The sequence below is a fragment of the Vanacampus margaritifer genome, chromosome 11 (assembly GCF_051991255.1).
Source record: "Vanacampus margaritifer isolate UIUO_Vmar chromosome 11, RoL_Vmar_1.0, whole genome shotgun sequence".
In the NCBI taxonomy this organism is placed as follows: Eukaryota; Metazoa; Chordata; class Actinopteri; order Syngnathiformes; family Syngnathidae; genus Vanacampus; species Vanacampus margaritifer.
The window spans coordinates 17,680,059-17,701,994 of record NC_135442.1 but is presented as its reverse complement, the minus strand read 5'-3'; the positions used below and the strand labels follow the sequence as shown (position 1 = coordinate 17,701,994).

The window sequence follows — 21,936 nt, the reverse complement described above, 5'->3', positions numbered from 1 at the left end:
TTGTTAAAATTTCAGTTACCAACTGTACTTTATGGGAGGAAAAAAAATTGTTTTTATGAGAAGGTAATTTTTTATTTCACCATATTTACCGTTTAGTTTATGATTTTATTTTTTAGTGTACTTTGGGAACTTGAACTATGTTCATAAGGTTAAAATAGACAGGTGTTTCTAACTTGGGATGCTGAACATAAAATGATTGCTATAATCACACAAGTCAACCTCGCATAATTAACTAGTGCAATTACTGAAGTGTTCTCAACAGAATGTCAGATGATTGAAGGGTTGCTGGTTCTAATCCTGACTGTTTAAAGTCGTTTGCCCTGAATCTATCGTCTATGAAAGATTGACTTTTTGAATGGAATTGTGGAAATTATTCAACATTTTGAGGTTTTTCTCACTTTTTGACGAGTGCGTTTAGATATAATTTTTTTTACTTTTGCCTAAATTTGCTTATTTTCCTCTGCCAAGTTTTTTTTTTTACTTTAAAGATTGTCTGACAAGATCATTCTGCTTATCACTGATTTGATCAAGTGGTCTTAGCCTTGAGTGTTAACAGCCAGTTTTAAAGGTGCATTGTGCTGTTTAAAAGGCTAATCAAGCTTTTCCTGCATCGTGCATGCTCCACCAATGCTCAGATGAGTACGAAGAGCCATAACTTTTTTGCTCTGACTGCACCTATTAGCTTTTCTCTTTCCTTTATAGTGTGCGGACCCTGCACACTGCACACCTTATTCCGTTCTTCAGTAATCAACAATAGAAAATGGTTACTTTCACCGAAATTCTCTGTTTTGAAACAAAAAACGGAGAAAAAGAGCTTTTTGTGAAACGATGTTATTTCATGCACTCTAGTGAATTGTACACTTCTTTTTGTCCATGAATGATGCCACAAACACCTAAATAGTGCTTTACTTCTGTAAAACGCTTTCACCAACAATGAAAAAGTGTTTTTTGATTGCAAAATACGTTTATTTCCATTCAACAGTGTAACAATTTGACAAAACAATTTCTCAAACTATTTACAAATGTGTGCAACTGTGGTATTACTTACAATTATGTGGATGTTTCAAATACAGTTTTTCCTTTTGTAACGCTCTCCTGCGTGCAAGGAGACGCCAGGACTCGCACAACAGTTTACTTTCACTTTCGCATTGGTCCGTTTTGCGTGCAAACGTTACACTTTCTTGACGGCCTTTTTTTCCGGGGAATAAAAAGCAAGTAGCAGACTGTACACACTTCCTCCGATGAATATGCATTGGACTCGGGGCACTCTCCGTCGTCCGATCGAACGTCCGCCTGTGCGTGCTCGGTTGCGCTCCGCGTTACGACACTGTCATAGCCGCCGCGTCAGCTGTTCCAATTTCGCCGTCAAGCTCGGATTCACCTTCATCATCATCGATGATGATCATCGTCGTCATCAATGTACTATTTTAGCGTTGGTCGATGCCTTTCGTCTTGTAAGTGTAGAGCTGCTTGCAAACGCTCGCCATTGCCCGTTCCCTCCTCCATCTAGCTCCATCTAACGTCTTCTACTGCCGCGTCAATGCTTCCCAACCACGGAGTCACCACCCTCATCTTCATCATCGATGATGATCATCGTCGTCAACAATGTGCTCTTTCAGCGATGCTTTTGGTCTTTGAAAAAAACGGCTCGGGCGTGAGCTCCTCGCGACCGGCCGCCATTTTTCCTTTGTCTTCCATTCTCATCTCCTGCTCGACGCTCTAGCTCCGCCTCTACTGACGCCCACCCGATCTTGTCAAAAGAGAGTCATCGCTGCCCTCTAGGGGCCAAAAATAGTCATTAGGCACAACAGACCGGCTGGAAACCTTCACCACAGCTCCGGAAGCCTTGCCCGCACCCGTTTCAAAAAAAAAAAAAAAAAAAATTGGATGACGTCTTTAGACGTCATTGGCAGTGCTCCGTAGGTTTTTACTTGACGTCTATAAACGTCAATGGCAGTGAAAGAGTTAAAATGAAAGTTTTACCCAAAATAAACTATTTTTTCTCAATGATTCCATTTAAACCTACGGCTAAATGGTTCCAGTTGTTGGACTCAGCCGTTACTAAATTTTACTGGAATAAAAAAAAAGCAAAGATTAGTCTATCTACTCTTCAGAAAAGTAAATCCAAAGGTGGTCTAGAGGCACCAAATTTTATGTACTACTATATAGCTAACCAGCTACAATATATCGTTCTATGGGCACAACCCAACAGAGACACTAACTGTTGGCTGGAACGAGAACAGAAGGATTGTAATAACCTCAGACTTCGAGATTTACTCTTTATTACAACATCGATTAAGCGACATAATTGTTTTAAAAACCCAATGATTTCCGCCACCGTGACTGCCTGGTGGAAGGCACTAGAATTGACAAAAGCCCAAGTGGAGCCCTGTGGGCTTTCTCCCCTATGGCATAACCCCGACTTTCAACTTAACAACCAACCGTTTTATTTAGGTGTGTGGGAGCAGAAAGGAATTACACATCTCCACCATCTCTTCTCAGATAATATGTTTATATCATATACATCCTTGCTCCAAAAATACAATATAAAAAACGGAAATTTTTTACATTATCTACAAGTTAAAAATATGATAAAGAAACAAATTCCAACACTTCGGGGTACGCTCCAACCGCCTGTTTTAGCTAAAGATATTAACAAGCTTTCTCCGACAACAACAAAAAAACTTTCAAAAATATATAAGTTACTTTCATATACTGATAAAATGTCTTTACCTATCTCGAAATGGGAGACAGACTTGTCTATAGCACCGGAATCTGACTTTTGGATTCAAGTTTGTGAAAACGCATTTAAAATGACAAAACACACAAATTTACAACTTATCCAATATAAAATTATTCACAGAACATACATTACTCAATATATGATGAAGAAAATGGGACTCTCAGACTCCGACATTTGTCTCCAATGTTTACAAAACACTACAGACACTTATGTTCATGCTTTATGGTTATGTACTCCGGTTATGTATTTCTGGACTAAAGTCTTAGAAAAACTTTCCGCTATTTTGGACTGTAGGATACCTTTATCTCCAAACTTGTGTTTGCTAGGTGACCTAACAACAACTGACTTACCACATAAACAATTTCAATCTACACTTGTAGCCCTTACTATCGCTAAAAAAACAATTCTTGTTAACTGGAAAAATAAACAAACTCTGAATATCGACCAATGGTCTAACCTCCTCATAAATCACATTTTAATGGGAAAAATATCTGCCTCAAATAAAAACCAAATATCAAAATTTATAGAAACATGGTCTACGTATATAGAATTTTTTAACCTAATTCTGCTTACTTAATTCTGTCTGTTAGCGAGAGCCACTACATCGTGATAACTTACATTGATGTTTCTGCATTTGGCAATTTATTACTATATTATATTATTAGTATGGGATTTTTTGAATACACACACGCACGCACGCACACGCACGCATGCACATGCACATGCTCACCCACATACAAAAAAATAAATAAATATATATATATATATATATATATAAATATGTGTGTATATGTATATATATTTAAAAAAAAGAAGAAAAAAAACCATTTTTTTAAATTTAGTTTTTATTTTTAAAAGGAGAGCAATGATGATGTCAAATCGAATGAACAATACTGAGCTCTCCTGGAAAACAAAAAAGAACACACAAAAAATTTATTTACTTGAAATAAGGCCATTTCACCTTTAAAAACCAAGTGTTTATGTCTTATTTTCTGATTTAATTGACTCTTTTGTTGCTTAGAATAAGTGTATGAAGCTTATTTTAAGATTAATATTGATCGACACATTTTTGTTGTTACAAGAAATCAAAGTAAAATTATCTTACTGCACTGGCAGATCATTTCACTTGTTCATAGTAAATTTACGCAAATAAATGTTTTTGCAGTGTGGCAACATAACTGTGCTGCTCTTCTATAATACTGTTAAAAAGAACTAGTGTTAAAAACATTTAGGATTTAAAAAGACAAATTTGCCAATTTTTGCCATCTGCCTTAACAACTCATGTTTTATCATGGAGCTTTTTTTCCCTGGTGTGGCAGCATCACTGTATAATTCTGGCCGCTACCTTCACTGGCTACCCGTGACACGGATTTTTCAAAATGGTTGAAACCATTTTTTCCCCCAATTTTTTTCCGCAGACTTAATGATGTGCCGTCTTATGAAGTAAAGTTATTTTTTTAAACACATTGTGGAGCAAAAAAAAGTTGAGTTGATGTTTGTATAAAATGTAACATTATAAAGCGCTATGTTCTCATTCAAAATACATTGCAACATTGTTGTTGCTTTTTATTTATTAATTTTTTGAGACACTAGAACGGATTAATGGCGTCATGTCTATTCATTTTCAATCTTGCCTGCAGCCATCATGGTTCTCCTTCATTTCCTCTGGCCACCACTAGGAGCGCTATTACCTCTTTGGCAGACCAGCTGGTTGCAGCACCTGAGGTCAATCAGCACTCAGCTGGGCCAAGATATAAAAGGAGTGATGAGAAATCTGGGGTCCTCTCTTCTCTGCTTTTCACTTTGTGGCACAAAGAACAAGGCCCGAAATTGAACAAAGTAGGTGTTGATGTCATTTTGCATGTATTATTGAAATGTTTATGTTTTTTTCTAAGATAATTAGCAATTTAATTTAGCATTGAACCCTTAAGTTGATAGATTTATTCCAGTTATGTTAAATAGACATTGCGTGAACTATCTGACTAAACTTTCAGCATTTACTTATTATTTTGAATTTCAGTATTCAACATTGCTGTCATCTGTTGGCAAATTGTAATGGAAAATGCTCATTCTTGATGCTAAACGTTTCATAAACAAAAAATGTTAAATCTTTGTTTTGGATGAGCATGTTCAATTAGTTGTCATTTAAATTTAGCACGGTATATTTTAACTAATACATCAAAGCTGCCAAATGTGAAGGTGTGTTGTGGGGGCGGCGCACTTGATTCACACCAGATTCCTTCCCCCTTCAAATTCCGCATTCATAAAAACACCCACCCAATGGGGAAACCTGAGCGGACTGTCATTTATCGCTTCTGCTCCCTCCAGTTCATAGTGTGGCTATAAGAGGACTCTGACTGCAGCTCACTCTGCTGACCTGGAGACGGTCCACCATGAAGCATCTCTCGTCACCTCTGAGTCCGACGCTACTGCTGCTCAGCTACTTGGGTAAATGCCAGTATTTCACATTTATATTCACTAGCTTTTATCCATGGCTGAGACTGTCTTCATTAAATGGCATATTAGCTCGTAGCCACTAGTACATGGATGTTAATTGGCATAGCAAAGGGCTCATAAGGCTAGAAAGAAGTTGTTTTTCATTTCGTGCACAATTAACCCTTAGTAGTTTGCTGCACTAGTAGCCAACTAAAATGTTTCAATGTACACTCTAATTGAGCTCAAGGTCCATATTTGTAAACTGTCATCACTACTACACTTGTACCGCAATACTATTACATCCTATGCACTACTTTGCTTTGTTGTGCTGTTTTGCAGTAGCTGTTGTGCTGTCGGCCACCACCGAGCACGTGAGGTGGTGCGTCATATCTGACAATGAGCACCAGAAGTGTTTGGACCTTGCCGTCAAGGCGCCGGTCTTCACCTGTGTCAGGAAATTGGATTCTTTGGGATGCATCACTGCCATTCATGTGAGTCTTTTTTTTTTCTTTTCTTTTTCCCAACTGGATCTTAAACAGAATGGTCTACTGTTTTGAACAAGATGCCGCAATCAAATGTTAGAGGTTGACTTTTCTCACTGTGCTTGCGAAAGGGCTGGGAGAGTACACAGTAAACTAAAGTTTCTTGCGTTTTAGCAAACTTGCTTAAATGCAGTAAGTTGTCAATACTGGCTGTTCTGAAAATGGCCAACGATGTAAAAAAAAAATTGTATTCATATTAATTTTTCTCTGGACAGGAGGGTACAGCAGACGCCATCACCTTGGATGGAGGAGACATCTACACCGCTGGCCTGGAGAACTACAAACTCCATCCCATAATTGCTGAGGACTATGGTGCCAGTAAGTCAATTTAATAACGACAAAATTTTAAGTCATGCTTTGGGTTTTTGTGGAATGCCTGATAGCATATTGTAGCAGAGGAAAATGCTTTATTTAAATTTTCAAATGACATAAAATCATTCTTCAATCTGCTCAGATTCCGATAGCTGCTACTACGCAGTCGCTGTGGTTAAGAAGGACTCCGGGTTCGGCATCCGAGACCTGAAAGGGAAGCGATCTTGCCACACTGGCTTGGGAAAATCTGCCGGCTGGAACATCCCAATTGGAACTCTGCTTGAGTTGGGTGTGCTGAATTGGGGAGGCATTGAGGATGAAACTATTGAGGCCGGTGAGTGATGTCAGTGGTTGGTCCTGATTTAAGCCACTTTGCATTTTGAAGCCCCCCCTTTTTTGTGTGCAGCTGTGGGTAACTTCTTCTCCCAGAGCTGTGCCCCAGGAGCAGAAAAGGGTTCCAAACTGTGTGAAAGCTGCAAGGGAGACTGCTCACGTTCTCACAACGAACCTTACTATGACTACAGTGGCGCATTCCAGTAAGCACGGTGGTGCCCCCCCCCACTCAACTGAGTTTTAAATACTGTTAGTTTTTAGTGGTTGGTTCAATGAAACTTTACAACAAAAAGGGTCCCAGGATTGACCCCCTGGGATCACTGAAAGCATAGTCGCTTGGTCCGAGAAGTAGATGTTTCGAAGCAGCCATTTTTTATTTTTATGTATAACTCTTACTAGGTGCCTGGTCGAAAATGCTGGCGATGTGGCGTTTGTCAAGCATCTGACGGTACCAGGTGAGTTCCTTTTACATTTACTGCCTTGTGTTCAGTCACATTAAAGCCCTGAGTACCAAAAAATCTTTAGCATCACACCCCTGAACCCATTTTGGATCTACAGATGGGTTAAATAAAATGTTGTTGCTATGTGGAACAAGACTAACTGCACTGTTTGCTCAGCAGAAATAAAGTCAATGTGACTTTTTTTTCTTACAGACAACATGAAGGCTGACTACGAGCTGCTTTGCATGGACAACACCAGTGCACCCATTGACAAGTACGAGGAATGCCACCTTGCCAGGGTACCCGCTCACGCTGTGGTCACCCGCCAAGACCCACAGCTGGCAGAGTGTATCTGGAATAACCTCACCACCGTGCAGGTAGGATGAACACTTGGTTTGAGAAATAAATGAGTTTGTTATAAGGATTAAGGGATTCCCCCCATTAAAGTGGTTTACTTATTATCATTTTGTTTGAACAGGGATTTGACCTGTTCTCCTCTGAAGCGTACGCACCTGCCAAGAATCTGCTGTTCAAAGACTCGACTGAAAAGCTTGTCAGGTTGCCTGCAAATGTCAGCTCCTTCCTGTATCTGGGTGCCAGCTATTTGGGCATCGTGCGCTCCCTCAACAAAGGTAACAAACGCAATGAAACTCGGTTGAAAACTTTGAGGATTAAAAAAAAAAAAAATCATTTTTCAGAGGTCACTGCAGCTGGATCAAACGCCATCACATGGTGTTCCGTGGGCATGAGCGAGACTCAGAAATGTAACGAATGGAGCGTCAAGGGCATGGTGGATGGCAAATACAAAATTCTGTGCCGGAGCGCACCTACTGTGGAAGAGTGCATGAAGATGATCATGGTAAAATGACAAATGGGTTTGCAAAACGTATGGTAGCTCCCTTGTAAAGTGTTTATAAAAAAATAAATAAAAATTGCTAAACAATAATTGGGTGGACATATCTAATACCAGAATTTAGTTAGATTTATCGAAGTTTTTGCTAAATGAGCTTAAATTAGAATTGGTGATCAAAAACAATGTTTAATGTAAGACCACAGAGTTAACTTTTGAATAAACTGACTCATAGAACGGGGTGGACATCGCTACAGTCGGCCTATATAACGGGACACAAGTTTGGTAGCCCATGCTTGAAATTGAAGTGCATTTCAGCCATTTTGTTTTTCACTTTAGAGCAAAGATGCAGATGCGTTGGCAGTGGATGGAGGAGAGGTGTACACCGCTGGGCAGTGCGGTTTGGTTCCAGCCATGGTGGAGCAGTATGATGAAGGTAAAAAGTGAAGTGTTTGGTAATTGTGGCTCGCAAGTAACAGTTTTACATTTTCTCTCCACAGAAAAGTGCAGTCAAGCTGGCGGTAAATAGATTTTTCTTACAACAAAAACACAATTTTGGACTTTTGGTTGACTCTCACAACTTTGCAATGTGTCCTTTTTCTAAAGATTTTGTTAAAAAAATATCTAATAACCGTCATGTATTTAGCCTTGGCATCCTCCTATTATGCCGTCGCTGTGGTGAAGAAGGGTTCTGGGGTGACTTGGGCAACGCTGAGGGGCAAGAGGTCATGCCACACAGGCTTTGGCAGGACCGCCGGCTGGAACATCCCCATGGGTAAAATCTACAAAGAGACAAAAGACTGCAACTTCAGTAAGTACAATGTAACAGCGTGACTAAATTGGAACTGGCATTAAGGGTTGTAGACTGACATGGGTAACAAATGTGTGTGTTGTCTAAACTTTGTCAACAATAAAAATAGTTGCAGCCTTCTGGTGTATAATTGGTCACACCCCGAGGTACACGCATGACTTTTTAATGTATGTGCTTTTTCCTCAGCCAACTTCTTCAGTAGTGGCTGCGCCCCCGGATCCCCGGCAGGTTCACCATTTTGCACTCAGTGTAGAGGCAGCGGCAAAACTGTGGATGTCAAAGCAAAGTGCCAAGCAAGTTCAGAAGAGAAGTACTACGGCTACGCTGGGGCCTTTAGGTAAAGTTTCAACAGTGCAGCTCTAAAGAGTCGGTCTCTTATCTTTTGCTTTTGGCCTCATCAGGGCTTATTCAGAGTTTTCTATCCCACTTCTGTCACAAAGTTAAACGCGCTTTCACGTGCATGATTTAAGTTTCGATCTAAGATAGCATGCATTTTGAATGAGGGCACAAGTTGGAGTACCTGGCAAATGATTGGCAGCAGTACAAACCAGAATTATACCGGCTAGGAAAAACAACTTGAAGCCTGAAATGCTGCATTATTATTGAATTAATTATCCCCTCTTTTCAGGTGTCTTGTTGAGAATGCTGGCGACGTGGCCTTCATTAAACATACAATCGTTGCAGAAAACAGTGACGGTAAAATGACGCCCAAAAAAACCCCTCAATCCAATCCTGTCACAACATACTTGTGCTCCGTTTTAGGAAAGGGTCCAGCATGGGCCGTTAATGTCTCGAGCAGCGACTACGAGCTGATTTGCCCCACCGAGGGTCCGGTGCCAATCACGGACTTTGAGTCTTGCCACCTGGGAGCCTCACCAGCACACGCTGTGGTGACCCGTCCCGAAACCCACCAAACTGTTGTCACTATTCTTCAGGAACAGCAGGTACGAAGTGCTATTTTGCCTCATAATTGTCATGCAGAAGCTTAGTTTTCATTTACTATAAATCTTTCATTTGCAGACCCGATTCGGGAGAGGTGGCAGTGACCCCAGTTTTGCAATGTTTGAGTCGGCACCTGAGAAGAACCTCCTTTTCAAGGACTCCACAAAGTGTCTCCAGGTGGTGCCAAGCGGATGCAGTTATAAGACCTTCTTGGGACCAGATTACATGGATGCCATGACCTCACTGAGGCAGTGCACGGACTCCACACCAGGTTTGGATGTTTAGGGGGGCTTAAACCTCTCAAAGTATGGAGTAAAAGTCTGATCTTGTACGAGCAACACATCCACATTATCTAATTTGTATTTTGTCCTTCACAGATCTGGAGAAACTGTGCACTTCCCACACCTGTCAGAGCAACTAGATGGCTCCAACTACTTCTCCAAAATGCATACTGATGTCACAGCAGCCACGTTGGCATCTACAAAACCTTTCTGTACATTAACATGTACCTCATTTAACAAATAAAAGCATTTTCAATGACTTGGTCTGAATCTTACCAGCCATTTGTGTTAAAGTAAACCTATGGTTAAGTTGGTCACTTTCCTCCCTGCTCATGTAGCCTTGCCCAATCTATTAAGACAATAGAGTGAAATTATTTATTAGCATTTTGAGTCGGCAACTTGAACAGTGTTTATCATGCTCAAATGGAAAGGTGTTTCCGACTTGGGATGTTGAACATCATCAAATTGCTATCAATTCAACCTTGCGTAATTAGCTGTAGTGAAATTGCAGGCTGAAAGGTTGCTGGTTAGAATCCTGACTATTTAAAATGGCCTTGGGCAAGTCACTAACCCGAAATGCTCTATGAATGAAATTGGTTTAAATCAAGGTTATTGCACTGCAAAAACACAAACGTGACTTTAAATCACTTAAGTTGGGGGCTTGAATTGTGGAAATTAAACTTTTTGAGGATATTCAAATTTGAACACCTTAAGATATGATTTCTTTAGCCTAAATTTGCTTATTTTGCTCTGACAAGTTATTTTTACTTTAAAGATTATCTGATAAGATCATTCTGCTTTAAGATACTTACCACTAAGTGGTCTTAACCTTGAGTGTTAAAATCCAGTTTTAAGTACTGTGAGGCTTAAAACCAACAATTTGCACGTTTTAAGATCACTAACAAAAATCAAAGGCCCTGAAATAAGATGAATGGGAAAAAAATATTAGTCTGAAAACAATCAAAAGCGCAATATAGCACTTTAATTTAAAGCTCATTTTCCTCTTTCCAGTACACATTGTACCAGCTCAGGAGTCTAGTGGTAGAGTGTCGACCCTCAGACTGGGAGGTTATGGGTTCAATCTCTGGCTTGGTCGTACCAAATGCAATTAATGCAACTGTTATCTCCCTGCTTGACACTCAAAGTACAAAAAAAGATGAATGCACAAAAAATGTATTTACTTGAAATAAGGCCGTTTAACCATGAAAAACTATGTTTGTGGCTCATTTTAAGATTTTAATTGACTTTTGTTGCTTGGAATAAGTGTATAAAGCTCATTTAAAGATTAATATAGATCAACGCATTTTTCCTGTTTCAAGAAATCTAAGAAAAATTTCACTTGTTCATAGTAAATACACACATTTTGGGGGCAATGTGGCAACATAACTGTGCTGCTGCTATAATACTGTTAAAAAGAACCAGTGTTCAAAACATTTAGGATTTAAAAAGACACATTTGCCAAATGCAAAAGTCAAACTACTCATGTTTTATGATGGAGCTTTTTTTCCTGGTGTGGCAGCATTACTGTACAATTCTGGCCGCTACCTTCATTCATTGGCTACTCTGGCGTGACATTTAGACTTCATTTTTGTGGATCAAGACTGCGCTCCTCCTGTGATGCCCAGGACGCTGAAGGCTATGGGATGATCTGGACTTGGCTGCTTTGAAACTCTTTCGAGCCCACTGCATAACTTTTTCCAGCCCTTGCAGGATCTCCCTCTCTATCCCCTTTATAAACTGATTTTAAAACGCATTTCTATTCTTTGGCTTTTTTTTCACTCAGCATAAGACTCCTCATTGAGTGTTTTATGGTGTCTGATGTATTTTGTGGTATTAATATATTGACACGTATTACTTAATTACTTATTCACTTACCTATTTCTTGTGTTGTTAATTTATTTATTTTTGACTTACCTACTTTTCATATTAATTATTTTGTATTTTGTTTTGATTTGTTCTTTTGTTGTCTCTACTGCATGACTGATTTTTATTCTATCTACTGCACTTTGTATGCACAGCGATGGTTGTTTTACGGGCTTTACAAATAAAGTTGAGTTGATGTTTTTATCAAATGTAATATTACATAGTGCTAGGTTCTCATTCAAAATATATTGCAACATTGTTTTTGAGTATTTGTTTATTTATTTATTTATTGAGACGCTGGAACGGATTGATGGCATCATGTCTATTCATTTTCAATCTTGCCTGCAGCCATCATGGCCCTCCTTCATTTCTGCCGGCCACCACTCGGAGCGCTATTACCTCTTTGGCAGACCAGCTGGTTGCAGCACCTGAGGTCAATCAGCACTCAGCTGGGCCAAGACATAAAAGGTGTGATGAGAAATCTGTGGTCCTCTCTTCTCTGCTCTTCACTTTGTGGCGCAAAGAAAAAGGCCACAAATTGAACAAAGTAGGTGTTGATGTCATTTTGCATGTATTACTGAAATGTTTATGTTTTTTTCTAAGATAGTTAGCAATTTAATTTGGCATTGAACCCTTAACCTTAAATTGATAGATTTATTCCAGTTATGCTAATATAGACATTGCTTGAATACTATCTGACTAAACTTTCAGCATTTACTTATTATTTTAAATTTCAGTATTTAACATTGCTGTCATCTGTTGGCAAATTGTAGTGGAAAATGCTCATTCTTGATGCTAAATGTTACATAAACAAAAAATGTTAAATCTGTGTTTTGGATGAGAATGTTCAGTTAGTTAAAATTTTAATTTAGCACTGTATATTTTAACTAATGCATCAAAGCTTACAAATGTGAAGGTGTGTTGTGGGGGCGGTGCACTTGATTAACACCAGCTTCCTTCCCCCTTCAAATTCCACATTCATTAAAAACACCCACCCAGCGGCAAAACCTGAGCATACTGTCATTTATCGCTTCTGCTCCCTCCAGTCCATAGTGTGGCTATAAGAGGACTCTGACTGCAGCTCACTCTGCTGACCTGGAGACGGTCCACCATGAAGCATCTCTCGTCACCTCTGAGTCCGACGCTACTGCTGCTCAGCTACTTGGGTAAATGCCAGTATTTCACATTTATATTCACTAGCTTTTGTCCACGGCTGAGACTCTTCATTAAATGGCATATTAGCTCATAGCCACTAGTACATGGATGTTAATCAGGATATCAAAGTGCTCTAAAGGCTAAGCAAACACGAGTGGTTATTATTTAGTGCACAATTAAACCTTAGTAGTTTGCTGCAATAGTAGCCAACTAAAATGTTTCAAGGTCCATATTTGTAAACTGTCATCACTAGTATGCTTGCACCGCAATATTACTTTGCTTTTTGTACTAGTTTTTGTTTTTTTGCAGTAGCTGTTGTGCTGTCGGCCACCACCGAGCACGTGAGGTGGTGCGTCATATCTGACAATGAGCACCAGAAGTGTTTGGACCTTGCCGTCAAGGCACCGGTCTTCACCTGTGTCAGGAAATTGGATTCTTTGGGATGCATCACTGCCATTCATGTGAGTTATTTATTTTTCCTTTCCCAAATGGATCTTAAACAGAATGGTCTACTGTGTTAAGCAAGATGCCGCAATCAAACGCAAGAGGTTGACTTTTCTTACTGTGCTTGCGAAAGGGCTGAGAGAGTACACAGTAAACTAAAGTTTCTTGCGTTTCAGCAAATTTGCTTAAATGCAGTAAGTTGTCAATACTGGCTTTTATGGAAGTGGCCAACGATATAATTTTTTTGTCTGGACAGGAGGGTACAGCAGACGCTATCACCTTGGATGGAGGAGACATCTACACCGCTGGACTGGAGAACTACAAACTCCATCCCATAATTGCTGAGGACTATGGTGCCAGTAAGTCAATCATTTAATAACGACAACATTTTAAGTCATGCTTCGGGTTTTTGTGGAATGCCTGAAAGCATATTGTAGCAGAGGAAAATGACATAAAATCATTCTTCAATCTGCTCAGATTCCGATAGCTGCTACTACGCAGTCGCTGTGGTTAAGAAGGACTCCGGGTTCGGCATCCGAGACCTGAAAGGGAAGCGATCTTGCCACACTGGCTTGGGAAAATCTGCCGGCTGGAACATCCCAATTGGAACTCTGCTTGAGTTGGGTGTGCTGAATTGGGGAGGCATTGAGGATGAAACTATTGAGGCCGGTGAGTGATGTCAGTGGTTGGACCTGATTTAAGCCACTTTGCATTTTGAAGCCCCCCTTTTTTGTGTGCAGCTGTGGGTAACTTCTTCTCCCAGAGCTGTGCCCCAGGAGCAGAAAAGGGTTCCAAACTGTGTGAAAGCTGCAAGGGAGACTGCTCACGTTCTCACAACGAACCTTACTATGACTACAGTGGCGCATTCCAGTAAGCACAGTGCCGCCCCACTCGACTTATTTTTAAATGCTGTTGGTTCAATGGAAATTTACAACCAAAAGGGTCCCAGGATTGACCCCCTGGGATCACTGAAAGCATAGCCACTTGGTCCGAGAAGTAGATGTTTCGAAGCAGCCATTTTTTTTTTTTTTTTTAAATGTATAACTCTTACTAGGTGCCTGGTCGAAAATGCTGGCGATGTGGCGTTTGTCAAGCATCTGACGGTACCAGGTGAGTTCCTTTTAAATTTACTGCCTTGTGTTCAGTCACATTAAAGCCCTGAGTACCAAAAAATCTTTAGCATCACACCCCTGAACCCATTTTGGATCTACAGATGGGTTAAATAAAATGTTCTTGCCATGTGGCACAAGACGAACTGCACTGTTTGCTCAGCAGAAATAAAGTCAATGTGACTTTTTTTTTCTCTCACAGACAACATGAAGGCTGACTACGAGCTGCTTTGCATGGACAACACCAGCGCACCCATTGACAAGTACGAGGAATGCCACCTTGCCAGGGTACCCGCTCACGCCGTGGTCACCCGCCAAGACCCACAGCTGGCAGAGTGTATCTGGAATAACCTCACCACCGTGCAGGTAGGATGACCACTTGGTTTGAGAAATAAATGAGTTTGTTATAAGGGATTCCCCCATTAAAGTTGTTTACTAATTTAATTTTTTTTTTTGAACAGGGATTTGACCTGTTCTCCTCTGAAGCGTACGCACCTGCCAAGAATCTGCTGTTCAAAGACTCGACTGAGAAGCTTGTCAGGTTGCCTGCAAACGTCAGCTCCTTCCTGTATCTGGGTGCCAGCTATTTGGGCATCGTGCGCTCCCTCAACAAAGGTAACAAACGCAATTAAACTCGGTTGAAAACTTTGAGGATTAAAAAACTTTTTTTCAGAGGTCACTGCAGCTGGATCAAACTCCATCACATGGTGTTCCGTGGGCATGAGCGAGACTCAGAAATGTAACGAATGGAGCGTCAAGGGCATGGTGGATGGCAAATACAAAATTCTGTGCCGGAGCGCACCTACTGTGGAAGAGTGCATGAAGATGATCATGGTAAAATGACAAATGGGTATACAATGTTTAAGGGTTTGCAAAACGTATGGTAGTTCCCTTGTAAAGTGTTTAAAAAAAATTGCTAAACAATAATTGGGTGGACATATCTAATACAGAATGTAGTTTGACTTATCATAGCTTTTGCTAAATGAGCTCAAATTAGAATTGGTGATCAAAAACAATGTGCTAACCTCGCAACGTATAATGTTAGACCACAGAGTTAACTTTTAAGAATACTGGGTGGACATCGCCACAGTCGGCCGATATAACGGGACACAAGTTTGGTAGCCCATGCTTGAAATTGAAGTGTATTTCAGCCATTTTGTTTTTCACTTTAGAGCAAAGATGCAGATGCGTTGGCAGTGGATGGAGGAGAGGTGTACACCGCTGGGCAGTGCGGTTTGGTTCCAGCCATGGTGGAGCAGTATGATGAAGGTAAAAAGTGAAGTGTTTGGTAATTGTGGCTCGCAAGTAACAGTTTTACATTTTCTCTCCACAGAAAAGTGCAGTCAAGCTGGCGGTAAATAGATTTTTCTTACAACAAAAACACAATTTTGGACTTTTGGTTGACTCTCACAACTTTGCAATGTGTCCTTTTTCTAAAGATTTTGTTAAAAAAATATCTAATAACCGTCATGTATTTAGCCTTGGCATCCTCCTATTATGCCGTCGCTGTGGTGAAGAAGGGTTCTGGGGTGACTTGGGCAACGCTGAGGGGCAAGAGGTCATGCCACACAGGCTTTGGCAGGACCGCCGGCTGGAACATCCCCATGGGTAAAATCTACAAAGAGACAAAAGACTGCAACTTCAGTAAGTATAATGTAAAAGCGTGACTAAATTGGAACTGCCATTTTTGGGGCAGGAAGTGTTGTAGACTGACACAGGTAACAAACGTGTGTTTAACTTTGTCAACAATAAAAAAATAGTTGCAGCCTTCTGGTGTATAATTGGTCACACCCCGAGGTATGTGCTTTTTCCTCAGCCAACTTCTTCAGTAGTGGCTGCGCCCCCGGATCCCCAGCAGGTTCACCATTTTGCACTCAGTGTAGAGGCAGCGGCAAAACTGTGGATGACAAAGCAAAGTGCCAAGCAAGTTCAGAAGAGAAGTACTACGGCTACGCTGGGGCCTTTAGGTAAAGTTTCAACAGTGCAGCTCTAAAGAGTCGGTCTCTTATCTTTTGCTTTTGGCCTCATCAGGGCTTATTCAAAGTTTTCTATCCCACTTCTGTCAAATAAAGGCAAACGAGCTTTCACGTGCAAGATTTAGGTTTCGATCTAAGATAGCATGCATTTTGAATGAGGGCACAAGTTGGAGTACCTGGCAAATGATTGGCAGCAGTACAAACCAGAATTATACCATCTAGGAAAAACAAATTACAACTTGAAACCTGAAATGCTGCATTATTATTGGATTAATTATCCCCTCTTTTCAGGTGTCTTGTTGAGAATGCTGGCGACGTGGCCTTCATTAAACATACAATCGTTGCAGAAAACAGTGACGGTAAATTGACGCCCCAAAAAAAATACCGCCATTCATGAGTATCCTGTCACATACTTGTGCTCCGTTTTAGGAAAGGGTCCAGCATGGGCCGTTAATGTCTCGAGCAGCGACTATGAGCTGATTTGCCCCACCAAGGGTCCGGTGCCAATCACGGACTTTGAGTCTTGCCACCTGGGAGCCTCACCAGCACACGCTGTGGTGACCCGTCCCGAAACCCACCAAACTGTTGTCACTATTCTTCAGGAACAGCAGGTACGACGTGCTCTTTTGCCTCATAATTGTCATGCAGAAGCTTAGTTTTCATTTACTATAAATCTTTCATTTGCAGACCCGGTTCGGGAGAGGCGGCAGTGACCCCAGTTTTGCAATGTTTGAGTCGGCACCTGAGAAGAACCTCCTTTTCAAGGACTCAACAAAGTGTCTCCAGGTGGTGCAAAGCGGATGCAGTTATAAGACCTTCTTGGGATCTGATTACATGGATGCCATGACCTCACTGAGGCAGTGCACGGACTCCACACCAGGTTTGGGGCTTAAATGTCTGATCTTGTATGAGCAACACATCCACATTATCTAATTTGTATTTTGTCTTCCACAGATCTGGAGAAACTGTGCACTTCCCACACCTGTCAGAGCAACTAGATGGCTCCAATTACTTCTCCAAAATGCATACTGATGTCACAGCAGCCACATTGGAATGAACAAAGCCTTCCTGTACATTAACATGTACCTCATTTATTAAATAAAAGCATTTTCAATGACTTGGTCTGAATCTTTCCAGCAAGTATTTCAAGCTTGTCAACTTATGCAGGGGTACTGGGAATTTCCTTGGTGGGCCACTGAAAAAAAAAAAAAGACATGGGCAGACTAACATTGAGATTTTAGAAAAATTCTGTATGGCCTCAATACTTCCAAGGCTGCTTTGGACCTTCATGTTTTACAATACACATTACTCTTATAAGGAAATGTATGTGCAGCAAACACACTACTTTATAAATGCAGGCTCAGCTGCTGTAAAGAAAGTCACCAGCCGCCACTTGCGAGGAGCACACGCTGGCGCCTGGCGGAGTGACTCTTGTCGGCTTCATACAAACTTCAGAGCAATGTGTGAGTGTTTATGCTTTGTCACTTTGTGACCAATAAGCAGCATATTAACTTCAAACACTAACAGACAGTTTTAAAGGTGCATTGTGCTGTTTAAAAGGCTAATCAAGCTTTTCCTGCATCATGCATGCTCCACCAATGCCCAGATGAGTATGAAGAGCCCTGACTTTTTTGCTCTGACTGCACCTACTAGCTTTTCTCTTTCCTTTATAGTGTGCTGACCATGCACTGTTTTTTATTGCGGGGGGGGATTTTTTCTTACCTCATTTGAATCATGTCTTTGTCAACTGTGTCGCTTTAAGCTCATGCACCATGAACGAGCCTGACACCGAGGGTGCAGTTACGCTTTGGGCCAGAGGTGGCAGTCGTGAGTAAAAAAGTGACAAAGCTGCACAAAGATCCTTTAAGTACTGTGAGGCTTAAAACGAACATTTTTGCACATTTTAAGATCACTAACCAACATCAAAGACCCTGAAATAAGATAAATGGAAAAAAATACTAGTCTGAAAACAATCAAAAGCGCAATATAGCACTTTATTGTAAGCAGTTTTTCTTGTAATTTCATTATTTACGAAGCTCATTTTCCTCTTTCCAGTACACATTGTACCAGCTCAGGAGTCTAGTGGTAGAGTGTCGACCCTCAGACTGGAAGGTTATGGGTTCAATCCCTGGCTTGGTTGTGCCAAATTCAATTGTTAATGCAACTGTTATCTCCTTGCTTGACACTCAACTGAAAGTACATAGAAAGATGAACACACAAAAAATGTATTTACCTGAAATAAGGCCATTTCACCTTTAAAAATTAAGTGTTTATTGCTTATTTTCTGATTGAATTGACTCGTTTATTGCTTAGAATTAGTGTATAAAGCTTATTTTAAGATTAATATAGATCGACACATTTTTCTTGTTACAAGAAATCGAAGTAAAATTATCTTACTGCACTGGCAGATCATTTCACTTGTTTATAGTAAATTTACGCAAATAAATGTTTTTGCAGTGTGGCAACATAACTGTGCTGCTCTTCTATAATACTGTTAAAAAGAACTAGTGTTAAAAACATTTAGGATTTAAAAAGACAAATTTGCCCATTTTTGCCATCTGCCTTAACAACTCATGTTTTATCATGGAGCTTTTTCTCCCTGGTGTGGCAGCATTACTGTACAATTCTGGCCGCTACCTTCACTGGCTACCCGTGACACGGATTTTTCAAAATGGTTGAAACCATTTTTTCCCCCAATTTTTTTCTGCAGACTTAATGATGTGCCGTTTTATGAAGTAAAGTTATTTTTTTAAACACATTGTGGAGCAAAAAAAAGTTGAGTTGATGTTTGTATAAAATGTAACATTATAAAGCGCTATGTTCTCATTCAAAATACATTGCAACATTGTTGTTGTTGTTGTTGTTTATTTATTAATTTTTTGAGACACTGGAACGCATTAATGGCGTCATGTCTATTCATTTTCAATCTTGCCTGCAGCCATCATGGTTCTCCTTCATTTCCTCTGGCCACCACTAGAAGCGCTATTACCTCTTTGGCAGACCAGCTGGTTGCAGCACCTGAGGTCAATCAGCACTCAGGTGGGCCAAGATATAAAAGGAGTGATGAGAAATCTGGGGTCCTCTCTTCTCTGCTTTTCACTTTGTGGCACAAAGAACAAGGCCTGAAATTGAGCAAAGTAGGTGATGATTTCATTTTGCATGTATTATTGAAATGTTTAGCATTTTAATTTAGCATTGAACTCTTAAATTGATAGATTTATTCCAGTTATGCTAAATACACTTTGCGTAAATACTATCTGACTAAACTTTCAGCATTTTCTTAATATTTTTTATTTCAGTATGTGCTTCTCGGTAGAGATGGGACAATGAAGCCTTGTGAAGCTTCTGAGGCTTTCGGCTGATTGATTTTGGAGAAAGAGTCGAAGTTTCAAAGCCCCATAAGATAGATCGTACCGGTGACATCTGGTGGTCAGCTGGAGTCATAGGAGCTATAATCTTTAAACTTTAAAGTTTAAAGTGATTCGCGTGATTGATTTATATTCCAACATAACACCAGTATATTCAGTCTTACATTTGTGTCTGTCTAATGATCATCAGGTACACATGGAAGAAACCTAGCGAATCATTTCCTGAATCAGTCACGTGGTACATCCGCTTCGCGGGGCTTCAAACGTCACCACGTACGTCATCAACACGCGGATCGACTCGCCGTTCATGAACCGCTCATCTACATTAGTCAGCAAAACGCTTCAGGGATTCGACCCGAGAAGCACATCACTAATTTTCCCCTGTTTGGGAGCACTTTGAGCAGCTCTCACCTCAGAAGGTAATGCACTGCAATTACTATTTAACAGATTCCAATAATGAAAAAATAAAATAAAATGTGACAACACATAAAATTCACATTTTTCTTCTCTGAATACTTTTAGATGAAGTGTCTGGTGTGTTATAATAACACCTCAATTATGCTAAGGCACTTTAGAGTCTTGCATGGCAACGAGGAGACCAACCAGGTTGAACTGGCTCAGGTAGGCCATTTATATTCATAGCCCCACACTACACTGTATGTTTTTTGTTTGTTTTGTTTTATAACTCTGACATGTAATTTAATTTAGCTGAGAAAGTGGACTTTGCTGAGCTGTTGGTCGATATGGTAATTGAGGATTCCCAGCCGTTTTCCTTGGTGGTCAAAATGCTTTAGCTCCTTCCTACGTTGTACCTACACGGCAGGTATGCATGTCACAACATGAAGCACTATGTTATCGGATTAACCATTTCAATACTTTTCAATTCAATAAATTATGCTTTTTTTTTTTAAGACTTTGAAAGCCATGGTGGAAAAAAGGTACAAGGATAAAACAAAAGCATCTGCATGTAGTTTGACATCAGATATGTGGACTTCCATCAATACTGATGCAGTTTCATTTCATTGATGAAAACACGTCTCTCCAATCAGTTGTACTGGGGGTGCAACATTTCCCTGAGCACACACTGCAGCAAACATGGCTTCTATGAAAACTTCGCTAATGTCTGAGTGGGGTATCAGTGAAAAAGTGACATGTCTAGTGACTGATGGTGCAGCAAATATGGGAGCTTGTGCCAGAGAGCTTCATATGCGTCACACTATTTGTGTGGCACATACTCTAAATCTTTTGATTTAAAAAAAAAAAAAAAAAAAGCTCTTGACCAATGTCCTGAATTATTCCACAAACTGTCAAAAGATAGTTGGTTATTTTAAGAGCAGCACTACAGCAAAGGTAAAAGCTCCTTACTTGTCATATGTAACATATTTTATTTTTTTCTATATATTGATTTGACACTTGATTTTGTTGTAGGAGAGACTAACTCAGATGCAAGTTCAAATGGGCTTTCCGGTGCTTAAACTTATTCAGGAGGTTGATACAAGGTGGAACAGCACTTATCTCATGCTTCAGCGTTTGTACACTTTGAGAGAGCCTGTTGGAGCAGCTTTGGCTGGTCTACGTACTGATCTGACAGCCTTGTCTGTTGAACAATACAGAATTATTGCTGACTGTTTAAAAGTATTAGAGCCCTTTAACTATGCTACAATTGAGCTGTATGAGGAGAAGAAGGTTTCCGGGTCAAAGGTAATTCCGCTCTTGTCCATGTTGCATCACTCTCTGGAAGAAGAGGAGATTCGACTGCTTTAAACTCCAGAGAGCACATCCATGGTTGAGTTTCTGCTAAGAGAAGCTGAACAACCTCCAGTCTATGAGCATTATGTTTCTGGCTACTCTGCTTGACCCAAGATAAAAAAAATAGGCTTCTTTAGTCCCAATAAAGCAGCAGAGGCAGAAAAAAGGCTCACGATGGAATGCGCAGCTATTATGAGGCGCACAGCGTCCTCATCGACTTCATCATCAAAACCTTCCCAGTCTGTTGGAGGTACTTAATAATAATTACTAATATCTGTTTATCTTTTCCAGGAAGCAAACTATGGCATCATTTTGATACCTCAATTCATCACGCAAGAACCATAAATGTCACAGCAAAAGTATCTTGGAGCACCAAACATCCCCAGAGTTGAAAGTCCCCTTCAGTACTGGGAATCACAGATATGTACGCTTCCAATTTTATACACACTTGCTATCTCATATCTATGCGCCCCTGCTTCATCAGTACCATGTGAAAGAGTTTTTTTCAAAAGCAGGTGAAATTCTCTGCAAAAAAAGAAAGCGCCTGAGTCCAAAAACTTTGGAAAAAATATTGTTTTTAAT

At 40.3% G+C, this 21,936-nt stretch overlaps 2 protein-coding genes and 1 long non-coding RNA gene across 3 annotated transcripts; all 3 read left to right on the top strand.

Annotated features, from left to right (window-relative positions):
* Positions 1-4,448: 4,448 nt before the first annotated feature.
* On the top strand, positions 4,449-9,949 carry LOC144060080 (serotransferrin-like). Its single transcript, XM_077579230.1, has 18 exons — positions 4,449-4,582; positions 5,072-5,191; positions 5,519-5,670; positions 5,937-6,039; positions 6,176-6,367; positions 6,440-6,569; positions 6,766-6,821; positions 7,020-7,183; positions 7,285-7,438; positions 7,505-7,665; positions 7,996-8,092; positions 8,157-8,177; positions 8,303-8,467; positions 8,654-8,804; positions 9,096-9,163; positions 9,230-9,411; positions 9,488-9,680; positions 9,787-9,949. Exons 2-18 carry the CDS (start codon positions 5,137-5,139, stop codon positions 9,828-9,830), a joined length of 2,088 nt encoding a protein of 695 aa, XP_077435356.1. The 5' UTR covers positions 4,449-4,582; positions 5,072-5,136; the 3' UTR covers positions 9,831-9,949.
* Positions 9,950-11,941: 1,992 nt separating this feature from the next.
* On the top strand, positions 11,942-17,354 carry LOC144060079 (serotransferrin-like). Its single transcript, XM_077579228.1, has 18 exons — positions 11,942-12,100; positions 12,600-12,719; positions 13,018-13,169; positions 13,409-13,511; positions 13,630-13,821; positions 13,893-14,022; positions 14,207-14,262; positions 14,464-14,627; positions 14,723-14,876; positions 14,935-15,095; positions 15,434-15,530; positions 15,595-15,615; positions 15,741-15,905; positions 16,078-16,228; positions 16,529-16,596; positions 16,667-16,848; positions 16,925-17,117; positions 17,192-17,354. Exons 2-18 carry the CDS (start codon positions 12,665-12,667, stop codon positions 17,233-17,235), a joined length of 2,088 nt encoding a protein of 695 aa, XP_077435354.1. The 5' UTR covers positions 11,942-12,100; positions 12,600-12,664; the 3' UTR covers positions 17,236-17,354.
* Positions 17,355-19,565: 2,211 nt separating this feature from the next.
* Positions 19,566-21,676, top strand: LOC144060848 (uncharacterized). Its single transcript, XR_013296023.1, has 4 exons — positions 19,566-20,024; positions 20,128-20,226; positions 20,314-20,955; positions 21,034-21,676. It is a non-coding gene; the product is annotated as an uncharacterized LOC144060848 (long non-coding RNA).
* Positions 21,677-21,936: the final 260 nt, after the last annotated feature.